Source organism: Sarcophilus harrisii, chromosome 4, assembly GCF_902635505.1.
Source record: "Sarcophilus harrisii chromosome 4, mSarHar1.11, whole genome shotgun sequence".
NCBI classification, from domain to species: domain Eukaryota; kingdom Metazoa; phylum Chordata; class Mammalia; order Dasyuromorphia; family Dasyuridae; genus Sarcophilus; species Sarcophilus harrisii.
The window spans coordinates 38,761,586-38,778,444 of record NC_045429.1 but is presented as its reverse complement, the minus strand read 5'-3'; the positions used below and the strand labels follow the sequence as shown (position 1 = coordinate 38,778,444).

General features: G+C 34.1%; 1 protein-coding gene across 1 annotated transcript in view; it reads left to right on the top strand.

Annotated features, from left to right (window-relative positions):
* CLCA2 (chloride channel accessory 2) overlaps window positions 1-16,859 on the top strand; it is a 53,811-nt gene that overhangs the window by 25,933 nt on the left and 11,019 nt on the right. The window contains exons 6-10 of the mRNA XM_003767325.2: window positions 2,995-3,222; window positions 4,427-4,657; window positions 7,365-7,542; window positions 11,978-12,084; window positions 13,131-13,355. Coding sequence (XP_003767373.1) covers window positions 2,995-3,222; window positions 4,427-4,657; window positions 7,365-7,542; window positions 11,978-12,084; window positions 13,131-13,355 — 969 coding nt within the window. The remainder of the gene's footprint in view (window positions 1-2,994; window positions 3,223-4,426; window positions 4,658-7,364; window positions 7,543-11,977; window positions 12,085-13,130; window positions 13,356-16,859) is intronic.

Sequence of the window (16,859 nt, the reverse complement as noted above, 5' to 3'; positions counted from 1 at the left end):
TTATTCATGTTTAGAAATAGCAAATCGCAAAAGAAACTAAGATAAAAGAAATGCCCTTTGATCATGGACATAGCTCTTCTGCTAAACCTTATATTATTCACTCTCCCACTAATTAATTTTATCTTTGATTCTGTTTCTCCAATATTCTGGGTATTGATTGATCTTGAAGACTCATATACATTATTTCCTGAACAAGATACAATCCCGGAGAAAAATCTTCCTTAGAAAAGTTGTTATCCTAATATGTGAATTTTGCCATTGACAAAACCCATCAAAAGGTTCTCACTTTTTACCACATTCATATTCCTCACTCTCCATAGTTCTTTAGTGACACACTTCCCTTTTCTGTTCTGAGAACTAACATCACTTCATCTTTCCTTCCCTATCCATTGTTTTTCTCCTACTTTTCCTATAAGCCCTCTTCTCATATGAAATTGATAAAGCTTTACCACAAGATCTCTTTTTACCTTTTACCTCCTCTCTCCCTTTTTCTGACTTTATTATTCTTTTAATAAAAGGAAATCATGAGATTCATTTTGTGAAATATCATTTAGCTTTTTATTCTTCCCTTCTTTTCACTGTTTATAGTACCCTTACATTTTTAATTTCTTAGGTCCTTGACCTTCATCAATTCATCTTTCCCCCTTCTTTTACTCCTTAATTTGCTTATTTCTTTTAAATAATGCTTAGAAACATAAAAGAATTAGTTTAGTTACTTAGCCTTTTTTCAATAATTAGATAATAATCAGTAATAATTTATAATCAGTAATAATTATATGAACTTTCTTTTGTTTACATTTTATAGGATTTTGCAAGTCAAATTTTTTTTGTTTTTATTTGTTCATTCATTGGGAATATCCCAAATGCCTCTCATTTATTGATAATCCAACTTTTCTCCTTGGTGATTAGGTTTAGCTTTGTAGGATATGCTATTACTTGACTGTAGCTAAAGCTCTTTTGCTTTTTAGAACATAATATTCTAGTCTTCTCTTCACTTTCTCCTGACTGTGAAGTAATTCAAGGCTGTTCAAATAGGCATGTCTTTATATTTCAGATTGTTTCTTCCGACTGCTTTAATTTGCTATTTGTTATTTAAATTTGTCATTTATCTTTGCTATTAAAACTGTGAAATATAACCAAGATATATTTCCCCCTGCTAACAGTCCTTGAATTCATATGATCAGTGTTTTTTGTCAAAATTCAAAAGCCCTAGACAGTGTTTTTGTCCAGAAAACCTGCAATGTGGCACTCAATTTGGAGGGGGGCCATTATTTTTCATCATGCTTTTCTGGAAGACTTATGATACTTACGTTATTTCTGCACATCCTGGCTGCAAGATTAATTGCTTAGGCTTCAATAGAATTTCTATGTTTATTTAATGTCATTTTCTTTTCTTTATCATCTGTTAAATTTCCTTCTCCTTCTGCATTTCTGTCATCCAAAACTGTCAGTTTTGTCTTATAAAGCCTCTGCTTCAGAGAAAATGTACATTGTATTGTTCAATATCTGAACTCTGCTATCGTTTCTCTTTATTGAGTCCTCTGATTTTCAACTTAATTTAATTTCTAATATATTCTATTGTCTTATTTCTCTTATTTTGGAGTTTCTTACTGCTTGTCTATGATTTCTGGAGAATTAGAGGAATTATCTTTTTTGCTTGGAGAATTTACTTCATTTTCCTGCGTAGTATTATAGTTGTTTGTGTTGTTCTGTATTCTCTTTAAACTTTTACTAATTCTCTCTATTTGTGCGCTGGGGTTTTTTTTTTTTTTGTTTGTTTGTTTTGTTTTGTTTTGATTTTAAATTTAAGCATTTGCCCATATCCTTTTGATCCCACATCCTTTCTCATTTATTTCCTTTTTAAAAATTTTAAAATTTATTTTCTTTTTAATTTATGGAATAAAACAAGTATTTCCATAATATCATATATAATTTAAATGATTGTACATGAAATTGAAAATCTATCATATGCAACTTATTATTCCTTTTAAATAGAGATTATTTAGAAAATATATATTTATCTCAACTTTTAAATATATTTACTATTTTTATATTAAATATATAATAAAGTTGTCTTATAAATTTCTTTCCCCCTTTTTCTTCCCTTCCTCACCCTAGAAATGGAATATATATGTATACACACATATGTGTGTATATATATATATATATATATATGCACACATACTTCTACTTATCAGTTCTTTCTCTAAGTGCAGATAGCATTTTTCTTCATATGTCCTATGTGGTTAGTTTGGGTATTTCTAATAGTAAAAATGATTTATTCTCATTTATTTTCAGGTATTTGTCTAAAATTTGTTCTTACTCTTTGTCTTTTTTTTTTCCACTAAGGCTAGGGGTCAGTATTTGTATATTGAAAGAATTGGAGCTTGGCCTGGGTCTCTGACCATAGTGGAAAGACTACTGACCCACTGTGTTACCATTTTCCTTTTCCTTTGAGCAAAAATTCTTTTTTTTAACTCTTTAGCTTGAAGCTTTGTGCCCCATTTTATTCTTCCCACATCTTTAGACGTCCTCCTTTCCACCAGTTCTCCCTTTCCTTCAAGTGGTTAGCTGCCATCAGTATCCTTTCCTGCACAGTGAGAAAAGCAAGGTTCCCTCTGAGTCCACAGTGGGAATGTCCAGAGACCCCCACAGCTGAACTCTATGGCATACAGCTGCAAGACTGTGGTCACCTTTCTCCCCATTCATAGAATAATTCAGGAGTAAGAACACTGAGTATTTAATTCCCTAAATATTCTCTAAGCTCAAAATATTTAAATTCTCTAGTGTTATTTTATGAGGTTTTCACATGTCATGGGGTTTCTTTGTTCATGTGATCTAGCTTTGGTTAGTCTATGTTACACCTCAATCATTTCTATTGGGGGAGCTTAGGGAGATGCAGAAGCTTAAGAAAAAGAACCACTTGGCCATTTTGGACTTCCAAGATCTTGCCATTATTTCTCCTTGCAATATTATATTCTTTTTATTTCTTAGGTGGTTGAATTTTGTAATTCCAGCACTCACAACCAAGAAGCACCCAACCTTCAGAACCAAATGTGCAGCCTGAGAAGCACTTGGGATGTAATCATGGACTCTGTTGACTTGAGAAAGAGCATCCCCTTGGATGCTGCTGCCCTTCCACCTCCACCCACATTTTCCTTGCTCCAGACTGGGGACAGAATCATCTGCTTAGTTCTGGATGTTTCTGGAAAGATGGCTGAGGTAAAATGCCTGAAAACTCTTTTATCTGCTCTCCAACAACTTAAGTTTTAAAATAAAGTTCCATACACTGGGGAAATTAGGAATACAAAGTACCATATACTAAATTGCCTTAGAAAGGAATGAAATAATTTGTGAGAACTCAAGAATAAATTTTATCACCTGATTGGAGGAAATCACCAATGGTTTCATGAATACGTGGAGGTCACATTTGAGCCTTTAAAGCTAAAGATAAAATTTCAACAATGGTGAGAAGCAAGGTCATTCTAGGCAAGAGGAATAACATCAAAGAAAATGTTAAAATTTATTTAAGTTAAAATTATTTGAGTAGAAAGGAACAAAGAACTTCATTATTAAGTTGGAGTACAATTTTTCATGCTAGGGTACAAGAAGTTAATGTTTCTGCCTTTTCTCATTCTATTTTATCCAGCAAGAATTTATCAAGTGTTTACTAGGTTAGTTGATCAGTCAGTCAATGGGCATTTGATAGTTGCTTTTTATGTGCCAGACAAACATGCTAGAGATAGAAATAGAAAAAGTGAAACTGTTCCTTTCCTCTAAGAGGTTAGATTGTACTTGAGGAAACCTGCCTAGGCAGGTAGAAAGCATAGTGGATAGAGGGTTAGATCTGAAATCACTAAAACTTTGGTTCAAATCTGGTCTCAGATACTTATTAGGTGTGTGACACTGGGTAAATCATTTAGTATCCATCTGCCTCAGTTTCCTTCAGAGTAAAATGGGGAATCATAACAATACCTACTTCTCAGAATTGTTATAGAATCAAATGAAGTAATCCTTTTGCTTAGCATAGTGCCTGGCACATAGTAGGTCTTAGTAAATTCTTACTTATTCTCCTTAGTTTTTTCATGCTATTTCTTTATCCTAGAAGGACCTTACTTCTCACCACTTGTTGCAATTATATCTATCCTTTAAAGTTTAAATGTCACCTCCATATGTTCATGAAATTATTTGTGATTTCCCAGAATTCAGGGATGATACTTATGTTTGAGTTCTTACAAATCATTTCTGATGCATCTTATCATAGGGTAGTATTACTAATATTCCCAATGTGTGGCACTTCATATTAAAACTTTAAATTGCACTAAGACTTTGGGGACAGCCTGTATTTCAGGTATCTCATCTTTGAGTAGTCTGATCAATATTTTCATAATTTTTGTTTTTATTTGGTGGGGGGTTTGTTACACAGGCTGACAGACTCCTCCGACTGCATCAAGCTGCTGAATTTTACCTGCTGCAAGTGGTTGAAATTCATACATATGTGGGCATTGTAAGCTTCAGCAGCAAAGGATTGGTCAGAACTCTGCCACGCCAGATAAAGAATCCCAGAGACCGAAAGCAACTATCATCAACTCTTCCTACCACTGTGATAGCTGGTGTAGGTGCCAATATATGTTCAGGCCTACGGACGGGGCTTCAGGTAACAAAAGTCATCCCACTCACTATATCTCCTATATCTACATGACCATATCCTACTCCCTCCTTAGAGTCTCTGATGTCCTGAGGATGGTCCTGATAAACAGGCAATACATGATACACACAAAAAGTTTCCTAGATCTACAGCCTAATATTTCTTGTGTTCTGTTGAATAGCTGAAAAAAATGCAGTGCTCCAAGCCAGAGGGCTTTATTTAGTAGTAAAGTATCATCCACTATTGTTCCCACTCAGGTAACTAGATGTCCCAAAGGATACTGGGCCTGAAATGAGGGAAATCTTATATCAACTACAGCTTCAGACTGTCACTAGCTGGATGACGCTGGTTAAGTCACTTAATTTCTGCCTGTGTCAGTATTCTCAATTAGAATGGAGTTCATAACAGTACCTATTACCCACAATTGTTATATGGATAAAATGAAATCATCTCTGAAAGCACTTAGCACAGCACCCAACACAGCACATAGTAGGCACTTAATAAATGCTGTTCCTTTCCTTTTCCCCACTAGATCATTAGGCATTCCTACTGCTGAATTGTATGAGTATTTAAATGTGGAAACAGGAAGACATGAGTTCATATCACATCTCCTATCCATAGCTGAATGACTGTGGGTAACTTACGTAATTCCTCTGAACCTCAATTTCCTCATCTTTAAAATGGGAATTATACCAGCTGGAATATCTACCAGTAGTTATGCAGCAATGGTTATAAAGTGATTTGCCAAATGTAAGGTGTCAGTTATCATCATCACCATTATTGTTGTTACTTGGGATGATCCCTAAGCAAGATCAGTAGGACAAAGTGTGACTCTGGAGAACATAGGCTTCTGGGACAGTCTAGAGTGGGGGCTCTCGGTCCCCCTTTTTATCATGAATCCCTTTGGCAGCCTACTGAAAACTAAGAAAACAAAATTAAGGTTTTGTTGCCTACATTCATAATTAAAGGAAAAGCTAAAACTCAGTTTAGAGATTAACAAAAATTAAAGAAAAAGAGGTTTTTTCCAAGTTTATGGATCCCCTACAAAGTAAAACCAATCAATAGTTTGGGCCAGAGAATGGATCAAATCAAAATTTGGGAACTGGTTTCAAGGCAGAGATCTGGAAACAAAAATGGTTTATGAGTCGAATAACTGGGTCCTTGATATCTCTGCATCTTCTGCTTTTTAAGCTCTCACTAGCCAAGTACAGAACTCTAGAGATGAGGATCCAAGAAAGCCATCATAGACCAGAATAAATACCCATAGCTTGTCCAGAAAGCTGGGCATGGAGACCAGCAGAATTGTCTCCAATTTATCCTGCATATATCTTGCATATACCTAGCTGTTTAGACCAAGAAGTTAAGACCAAGACTTCTTAAACTTTTTCCATCCACGATCCCTTTTTGCCCCAGGAAATTTTTATGTGACTCCAATTATATAAATATATAAAATAGGTATACAAATCAAACATTTACTGACAATAAATTATAATTTTTCAATCCCCACATTCAGTTGTGAGACCCCATATAGGGTTGTGACCAACAGTTTAAGAAGCTGGGATTTCGTCTATACATTCCTTGAGAGAAAGGATTATTTTTCACCTTCTTTGCTTCCTCAGTACTGAACATACTAATATAAATGCCTCTTGATTTGACGAGTATCTGACTTAAGTCAGAAAAATCAGGTCAAGGACCTTGTTCACAGGATAGGTAGATGCTGATGATTTTTCATAATTTGAAAAGCAATTTTTACATTCACAATGAATGTGTGTGTATCTGTGTGTGGGTATGTAGGGGGTATATATGTGTGTAAAGACACAAGATTTATGTGGGGGGGGGTCACACTATACTGCCAGCTACACCAATTGTAAGGCCAAATGTAATGGGGATGATCTGCTCTACTCTGATACGTCAATTGTAGGGACATGGACCTGCTGAGAGAATAATGAGATATTATAGGAGGCGCATGTTCACTTGGTTTCATAATACTTTTATTAGTACCTGTTCATTTAGTTTGGTTGGATTGCTTAATGGAATTTATTTATGAGCCCCAATTCTTAGTGGCAGGAAGACAGAATGTTGTAATGGATCTCCCTACCCATCCCTAGATCAGGTCAGATATTAAAGAGAAACAGGAAAAAAGAAAGCATAGTGCCAGATCCCCTGTAAGTACTCCTATAAGATATTTGGAGCTTCTTTTGCTGCTTACCTTATTATTTTTTTGCTTTTATTATTAATTTTTATTATTTATTTAAATTTTTATTTATTTGATTTAAATTATTTTATTATTACTATTTATTATTAGCAATTATTATTGCTGTTTACCTTATTATTATTACCTTATTCAAGGTAGTTTGTGTTCTTTGTGAATCTTGAGGTCACATCTTTACCCTTAACATACCCCTATACAGTATATGTATGTCTACACACACACACACACACACACACACACATATGATTATATTTTTATGTCAGCGAGTTTTATGTAATAGATACATATATGTATACATTTATTATGTATATATTATATATGTATGTGTACATATATGTATCTATGTGCATATATTTTTTAATTTTCTGTTTAATCATTTCAGTCTTGTCCAATAATGTCCAAGATGAATTTTCTCAATTTCAGACCGGGGACTCTATCCACTTCATCATTTAATTGCCCTATCATAATTTAATTAGAATCTAATAATGGATAATCTATTTCCAGGTGATTGAAAGTCTTCATGGAAATGCATTTGGATCTGTGATAATATTAGCAACCAGTGGAGGAGATGGGGATATCAGTAATTGTTTGTCTACCATGATCAACAGTGGTTCAACTATTCATACTATTGCTCTGGGTCCATTTGTAGCTGAAAATCTTGAAGAATTGTCCATACTGACAGGTATGTGTTTTGATGATGGTTTTCTTCTTTGAGAAGTTCTCCCTTTAAATTATACAGATAATGTGGAAACTCTACATAAAGTCTTATTATGCTGCCTTATTTATCATGGTATAGTTATAAGATTTCTGCTTTCTCTCTGGTTCTTTGAAGCTATAACAACAGAATGCAAGCACTTCCTTGCAAGTTTTATGATTCCTGAAAGCATTTGAGTGTAGTCCCAGCAATAGACCAAGTCTACTTTCTGAGAACCAGCCAAGATAAGTACAAGGAGGCTAGCCACCTGCAATTCATTTTTGGCCTTGGCAATCTATGAAACAAAGCAGAATGCAAGATGACTCCCAATTTTATGGGACTCCATTATACTTCTTCAAAAAGAGAGACAACATGACAAAAGTTTGTAGTTGTTGTTTTACTATATTTCTTGTATTTTTAAAACATCTTTAAGCTTTGATTGAATTGGTTCTAGAAGTATGAGACCAATGTCCAATGAACAAGTAAACTTTCTACTGGAGAGAAGAACATTATTTCTTACATTATCATTGTAAATAAAACAATAAGAAAAAAAGAAATTGTAGTTAATTGAAAGGATGGTTCATTACACTGTGAAGAGACAAAGGAAGAAGTTTGTGTTATTTTTATATTATTTTACTGCATACTCACAAAAAATCAGCAACATTATTTTATGGGAGAATTTGTCATTTTATATTATGCTGTTCATGATTAGTACTGCAAAAAAGATTATCATAAAAATAATTTCAGCTCATGCACCAATCTTTGTGACAGGGGATGAAAAGGGAAGGTGATTTTATCAAGAATGCAATAAACTCCCTAAATTAAATCTGTATATATAGTTTGATAGTTGGTAATATCTATGTAAAGGTAGGAAAGACAGATGAAGTGAGAGAGGACAATGACTATTTAAAGATTACACAAAAGGCTTAGGTTTCTACATTAAGAATACTTTGATCAAGAAAAGAATTATTAGACTTGCTATGCCTTGAAAAACATAAAAATAAAGTGGTTATATTTTTTAACAGGCAGAAACTTACTTGTTACTGACAAGAGTCATTCCTTAACAAATTGTCTATGTTCAGCAGACTACCAGCTTGTCAGTGGAAGACAAAAATTAGTACAAAGCAATTTTTAGTACAATTTAGTACAATTAGTACAAATATTACAAAATAATAAAAATGAGAAAAATATATAGCATACAGTTGAAACAAATCAATATTGATATACTCAAATAGTTATTGATGATGAAAATAGGTGAATGCATAAAAGAAAGAATAAGTTGATTTTAATAATGTAAAAGTTTAAATATTGTTAACCAGTTGGCTATAAAAAGGAAACCAAGAGGCTAAAGCATTTTACATAATGAACACTCAACTTATTTACCATGTGACAAGCCAAAAACAATACTTATTTCGAATATAAACTCATTTGTAAAACCTCCTGGGAAAGAATGATCAAAGATTGTGAACAGTATAACCTTGAAACAAACACAGAAAAAATCATTGGAAGGTTAAAGTAGTTTTTTAAAAAGCAGGGTAAAAGATCCAAATAAGTAAAGACATTTAGTGATGAAGTGAAAACAAACAAAACAAAAGAAAATGGAAAAGATCTGCAAAGATTTTATAACTAACTGTTTTCAGCATTAAGCATTTTAGATTTACCATACTTGGACCCAGACACTGGAACATCACAATGCCAGATGTACTTAAAGAAGATGTTAAACTGGCATTAACAAAAATAGGAAAAGTCACTAGATTAGAAACTTAGAGAAGTTCCCTGTGGAGGGTGACCCAATTGTGACATCATTAACTGATTGATATTTGAGAAGGGAAAAATGCCAAAGATGTAGAAAAAAAATCTGAAACACTATGTTTAGAACATCAACTGTTGATTTATTTATCTACTTTCCAATCAATAAATTTTTAAGAGATTTATCCACATATTCATGCAAGACATTCTCAGTAATAGTTTTTAATTAATGATATTCCATAGTACACAGCTTTACCATCACACAATTGATTGAAATAAGTAAAGAATACAATTTCTCTTTGTGTCCAAAAAAAATTAATATGATCTTGGGTTACACTATAAGAAGCTGAGACTATCAATTGGAGACTATCATCATTCTATTCTGCCTTTGTCTGACTTCATTTGGAATATTGTATTCAGTTTTGAATGACAGAATGATTGATAAACTGCAAGGTACCCAGAGGAAGGATATCCTAAAGAGCCTTTAGTCTGTAACATATGAGGATCAGTTGAAGGAGTTCTTCATAGTTATTTTAGAGAAGAGGAGACTTGGAGACTGAGGAACAGGGGTAGGGAATAGCTTTCATCTAGTATTTGAAAGACTGCTATGTATAGGAGAGATTCTGTTGTCCCCAGAAAGCAGAACCACAAACAATGGTTAGAAGCTTTGAAGAATCTAATTGAGGTTAGATGTCAGGAAAAACTTACAAAAATTCTGTGCAATCCAAAAATGGAATAGTTTGCTGCAAGAGGTGATGGGTTCTTCTTCCGTGGAGGTCTTCAAGCAGAAACTGGACGCCACTGGTTGAGTATGTTATAATGGCTCTTCCTTTCATGGATGAGTTGGACCAAATGGCTGCTGAGGTCCCTTTCAGCCCTCCAGTTCTTTGATTCTAGGATACAGTTGTTATGGTTTGTATGCTATATATTTCATTATCATCATCATCATATATACTGATGCTCACATGTGAAAAAAGTCATGGCTAATAATGGCTTCCCTTTCCATGGCTCTTTGAGGTTGACAAAACTTCCCATTGATCTAATCATTAGGAGGGAATTGGAAGTTTTAAGGGTTTTTTCCTGATAGCAAGTTCCAATGTATCTCCTTGCTGCTTCTTCTCTTTGCTCTTACTTCTGTCTTCTGGGACTGAGCATAGTAAATGTAATCCCTTAAAGACAGCTGTTACATTCCTCCATTTCTCTGCTCGCCCCAGACTTCTAGATGTTGAAGATACATAACCCAATCTCACCATTCTGTTCAGAGATATATAAAAGATTTTGCATTAATAGGAAAAAATTGGGGAGGGGCATTTAAAGACACATTAAACCATAGGAGAAGTTTGACAACTTTATTTCTATTTCTATATTTATTACTGGCTGTTTAGGTCTATATTTTTACCAAATGACCTCTAAGTTCCCTGGAATCTCTAAGATCTTGAAAGTCTGTGATTCTTCTCATGAGGGACAATAGTTAAAAAGGAAATGATGATAATGATGATGATGTTGATGATGATGATGATGTTGTTGATGATGATAGCTAACATTTAAGTATACTTACTATGTGAAAGGCACTTTGCAATTATTATCTCATTTGATTCTCGCAACAACCTTGGGAGATAGATGCTATTATTATCCCCATTATACAGATAAAAAAATAGAGGCAACACGGGATAAGAAAGCCTTGGACATATAATATCTTCTGACCTATCTTTTCTGCAGTAGATAAAGTGATTTTATCTTCAAGACAGCTTTAAATAAAATATACTTTCAATGTAAGGAAGTGGATCCTCTACAGTATTTTCCTCACCTGCATAGTTTGAACATTTTTCTAACAGATTTCATGTGAGTGTGTGTGTATGTATGTGACTTGAATATGTGTTTACATAAAGTATACATATTTACACATATGTATGTGTATCTTGTGTGCAGATTTATATAAATACATATAACATATGCATATATATGCATATATATATATATAGAGAGAGAGAGAGAGAGAGAGAAAGAGAGAGAGAGAGAGAGAGAGAGAGAGAGAGAGAGAGAGAGAGAGAGAGACATGGGTAACAAGGAGATAAATGCCTTAAAGGTATAAAGACATACTAGAGAAAACACTTGCTGAATAAATAAGGTTGACTCCACCTTTGTTAGAAAGAGTTTAGAAGGCACAAAATTTCTGGGTTGGATAAAGGTGGGAAAATAATTATGGGCATTGATGAAGAAAAGGGATGAGATACCAAAGATTTGAAACCTTGACAATTTTGTCTCAGGACAGGTAATTAACTTTACCTATGCCTGCCCAAATTCTATCTATCCACCTTCATCTCATCAGAAGTAAAACTTTACTAAGAGTATGGGATGAATTGTCCAAATTGATTGATTGTACCATGATCACCTCTAATAATTAATTTCTTTGCTTCTAACTTGCTTTTGTCACTATAGACCCAGCCATATGAATTTTTCCATAATTATAAGGAGAAAAAAAATCAATTGGAGGGGCTTGCTATCATCTATATATAAACACACATGCATGCAAGAATAGTTAAACGTGGCAAAGCAAATTAAACATGGGCCTTGCCCTTAAGGAATTTCACATTCTCTGATGATCAAAGGTTACAGATAAAAGATTAAATATTTTATAAAGCTCTTGAATTAATATTGCAATCATCTGTTTCAGGAGGATTAAAGTTCTTTGCATCAGACAAATCAAGTTCCAATGGCCTAATTGATGCGTTTAGCAGAATTTCATCAGGTACTGGAGACATCTTTCGCCAACCTGTCCAGGTCAGTATTTCCTCCTCACAAGAAGTTCACTTCTTTGGAAGCTAACTCATCATTAACTAATGATCTTCAATAGCCTGTAATCAATACACATTTATTGAATTCTTTCTAGTGGTAGGTGCTGAGGGAGTTACAAAGTTTAAAGAAGACAACATTCAAGAATTTTATAGTCCATTGGAGAGATAAGACATTGACAAAGTTACAATGAATAAAGTTACTTAGAAGCCATAGTGCACAATATTACAACAAGTACATTAATGAACCACAAAAGAAAAGGCTGAGTGAGGTATGAGTGGGAATAAATTTGCAATCAGAGTGACCAAGAAAGACTTCCTGGAAGTGGTAGCATTTGAGATTAGTTTTAGGAAAAAAAAATCAAAGTTCAACAAGCCTAGAGAAGGGACTGTCCCAGAGCCAAGAAATAGAGGAACTCAATTACTAAGAGCTCAGAGTACAGTGAGTTGCCTGGGGCTCAGCTTCACATTGCCCAGGATGATGGTGGAGGAACATGTTTCCTTTCTGAGGCATCCTATGGGCCATTAGCCCCATCAGATCAGTTGTTATTGCTATTTCTCTTTCATCTGGAGCTGGGCCTCTAGGAGAGTCTCATGAACCCCTCTCCTCACAGCTTTCTTGTCCCCTGCCTAAATTCTTCTGGGTTATCAAAAGATTGACCTTGATTATTTTTGAGAGCAGGACTATTTTTGCCTTTCTTTTTATCCCCAGTGCTTAGCACAGCACCTGACACACAATAGGAGCTTAATAGAATGCTGACTGATTGACTATTCCCTCAGTGTGGTTCTTTATGAATATAAATAGTCAGAAAATTAATAATAGCTTCTGATACTGCACAATAAGCCATCCCAGGTTGCCCTTAAAGCAGGCTTTTTCTTATGTGTTATTCACATATATCAGGTTGGACTCATGTTCTTCCTAATATCAATTGGTCTCTATCATCATACTTTCACTAGCTATAGTGGCAAGAAGGAAAAATAGAATATATCTGGGTCAGTGATTTTTAATTAACACAGTGTTTTCTTCATTAATAGCTTGACAGTGCTGGTGAAATTATTGACATTCATCAGCACTTTAATAGAACAGTGACTATTGATGAAGGCCTGGGAAATGATACTGTGTTTTTAGTCACCTGGGAGACCCATGGACCTCCTGACATAGTCCTCCAGGATCCAAGTGGGAAAAAATACTTCACAGAGGATTTTAATACCAATCCAGAGTTGAAGAGCTCTTACCTTTGGATTCCAGAGACAGCAAAGGTAAATATTACCCTTAGGCTGAGTCTGGCTACTAATCATTGTCTTTGTAGCTCCAGAACCTGTCAAAGTGCCTGGCATTTTGTCTTAGATATAAATATATCTAACATTTTTTATGTATTATGTAATTAATAAATAAATAATTGTTGAATTGAACTGGGTTGAACGATCTAATTGATACTGTGGATCGCATGATCAATATGAGCATGTTAAGGATAGCTCCTAACAGAGAGGTAGACTCAGAATGCAGAATGAGATGTTTATTTTTGAATATGGCCAATGTGGGAATTTGTATTGTTTGACTAGACATATTTATTAATAGAACTTTGTTTTTCTTTTTTTTCTTTTTCCAGTGGAGAGAGGAAAGGTAGGAGGGAAATAGGGGAGATATGCATGTTAATTTTTTTAAAAATACAATTTAATTTTTAAAAAAAGATTCCAAAGTTATTTATGTTATTAACTGGAAAAGAAACTTCTATAGTGTGGTTAAAACATGATTCAATTTCACAAATATTGCAAAATGCTTCCTAAGTAAAAGGATTTGGACTGTGAATCAGAAAATCTATGTTTGAGTCATAATTTCTCCACTCAGTTGTGTCTGAGCCTCAGTTTTCTTTTCCATAAAAAGGAGGAAAAATAGTCACTTTCTCTGTTTAACAGCTTTGTATAGAAAGTGCTTTGTAAGCATATGGATCACCACTATCATCATTACTATTTTGTTGTCCTCTTTTTCAATGGGTTTAAAACAAGTAACTATTTTACTTTTATTCCTATATGTTTGCTGTTTTGTGACTTTTGTGCTACCTTTTTTTAGCCGAACAAAAGTACTAGATTATGACCATATGTAAGCTCACTAAAAAAAAAAAAAAAAAAAAAAAAAAAAAACACATCCTTAGTGCAGTGTAGGAAGACATGACAATAGGAATGATTTGCCTTTTACTCTATTCTCATTTTATTTTAAACCTCTCTTCTAAGTTTCTATATTTTGAAAGCTTTTGTTTACATTTAGATTGGAGATTTTGAGTAGTTGTCATGGCAACTTCAATTAAAAATGTTTTTCTTTATTTTTTTAAGTCAATGTTATATATAGTCATGTGGACAAAAGTTAGATATATGATAATGGTCCAGTTTCAGTACAGTTTTTTGACTGAGTTCATCAGGACATTTAGAGCTCTGGATTTGCATATATATATGTATATGTGCAGATAATTGTGTATATAATTATATTGTGCATACATGTATGTGTATATATATGGTTTACATATGCATCAGTATACAATTGCAGGAGAATATATTTAAATAGCTATATATATTTATATATAGCTATTCTGTATTTCTACACACATATAATTAACAATTTAAATATAAGCAATTTTTAAAATTACATGTATTTTATTTTCTGTGTTAAAAAACATTTTTCTGAGAAGAAGTCCATGGGTTTCATTGAACACTGGCAAACACTGTCACACACACACACAAACACGCACACACACACATATACACACAGATTAAGAATCTCTAACTAGACCATGAAAGCTGTGGATTGCCTTGAAATGCCTGAAGGCCACCACTCAGAAATTTGCAATCCCACTACTTTTCTCAGATGTCTCCCTCTTAAAATATGTCTGCATGGCAGTGCCAGAAGACAAGGGTATAATCCAGAAGTGGAATTCTTAAAATCCAGATTTAATTTGTTCTAATCCTGGATCAACCATTAGCTTTGGGATCCAAGCAAGACACTCAACCTCCATGGGCTAAAACTTTTTGCCTTTTATAGGCAGATAGACTGGTTTAAATCTCAAAGATCTATCCCAGGTGTCAAATTTTCTGGGTTTATTATTCCAAGTCAATGATTGGTCATACTGGTCTAGGACACAATTCTTTTATAACAATGGTAAAAAGCCTGTTGAGGAAATGTAACTACAACAGTTAGTTTTGAAAAGCAGTTTAAAAAAAAAAAAAAGCTTCAGTAGTTTATCTCTTGTCACTGGCTCAGAGCTAAATCACTTGGTATGAAGTTTGAGATTTTATCATACACTCCCAAATTCCCAGTGTGAATCAGTGAGCCCAATCTTCATGTTAAATATCAATGGCTGTACTATGCCCAAAGCTAATTAGATTCTGAGGCAACTGGTTATGGGGGAAGTTTTGTAGAAGAAGAAAAGTAAACCTATGAGGATTCCAAACAATGAATTAAAAATGGAATGAAAAATAAAGTAAGGTCTTCCTATAAGACTTACTTTGCTGTGGTTCTAATTTACTTTGATTTGGTAACATAATTTTCAATTAGCTAAGGTCCTTTCCAGCTCTAAATTTTGGTTTTGAATCCCAGATTTAAAATTCAAGGGTTGCTTCAAGCTGCCCCAATGTCAGAAAAAAACAAAACACGGAGAAAAAGCCTTATGGTATATATAGCTCTAGGGAACAAGGATCAGAAGTCTGGGAGGGAGATGGAGGTTTAATTATCTAAATCCCCTAACAACCAGGGAATGAGTTGTCTATATGAATTACAAACCAAAGCACTAGGATTCTAGTCCCACAGGTTAGCTGAGGAAACACAGCATGAACTTTAATCTCTATGGATTCTCATTTTTCATCTAGCAAGTAGCAAGCTGGCACAATGGCCAAAGCCTTGAGTCTGGAGTCAAGAAAACCTGGGTTCAAATCCAGCCTCAGATACTAACTGTATGATCCTGGCAAGTCACATAACCTCTGCCTGCCTCAGTTTCCTCAACTGTAAAATGGGGATAATAACAGAACCTGTCAGTGTTCTAGTGAGGATCAAATGAGAAAATACTTGTAAAGCTTAGCACAGCATTTAATATGCTTGTTTGCTTTTTCTCCTCTTATCTGTAACATGAAGCCAGGACAAGAATATTTCTAGATTTAGTAGTTCATGATTTTATCATTTTTCTGATTTTATTTTTTTTATGTGACTAAACTGTACTTTTCATATTATTGTGACAAGTCCAGCTTAGGAAATGGTAATAAAAGTGGAAAATGATATGACCTAAGCTATTTGGAAAGATTCTGAATCTATGATTTTGTTAATGTTGAGAAGTCCTTGTGTGGAAGCTCCTTGCATCAATGAAGATCTGCAACTCATCTGTAACATTTAAAAAATATTTTTAATGAACAAAAATATATTTTTTCTTGTCCACATCCCCTTGCCATTGGGGGGAAGTAAGAGAGATAAAAAGAGAAACTTTGTAAGGAAATATGCATAATCAAGCAAAAAGAAATCATTCTTACATTGACTATGTCCAAAAATATGTATAGTCTCGTTCTGGAGCGTGGGGTCATCAGGCTCCATGTCAAGAAGTGGGACAACATGCTTCTGCTTCAATAACCATGCTTGCCACTGAGTGCAATTAATTATTTTAAAGGATTGTCATGGGTATTGAGAAATCAAGTAACTTCTTATGGCTAGTTTGTTAGAGTCAAAACTTAAATTCAAAACTTCCTCACTCTAAGGTTAATCTTTTATTTACCTTACCACTTGTCACC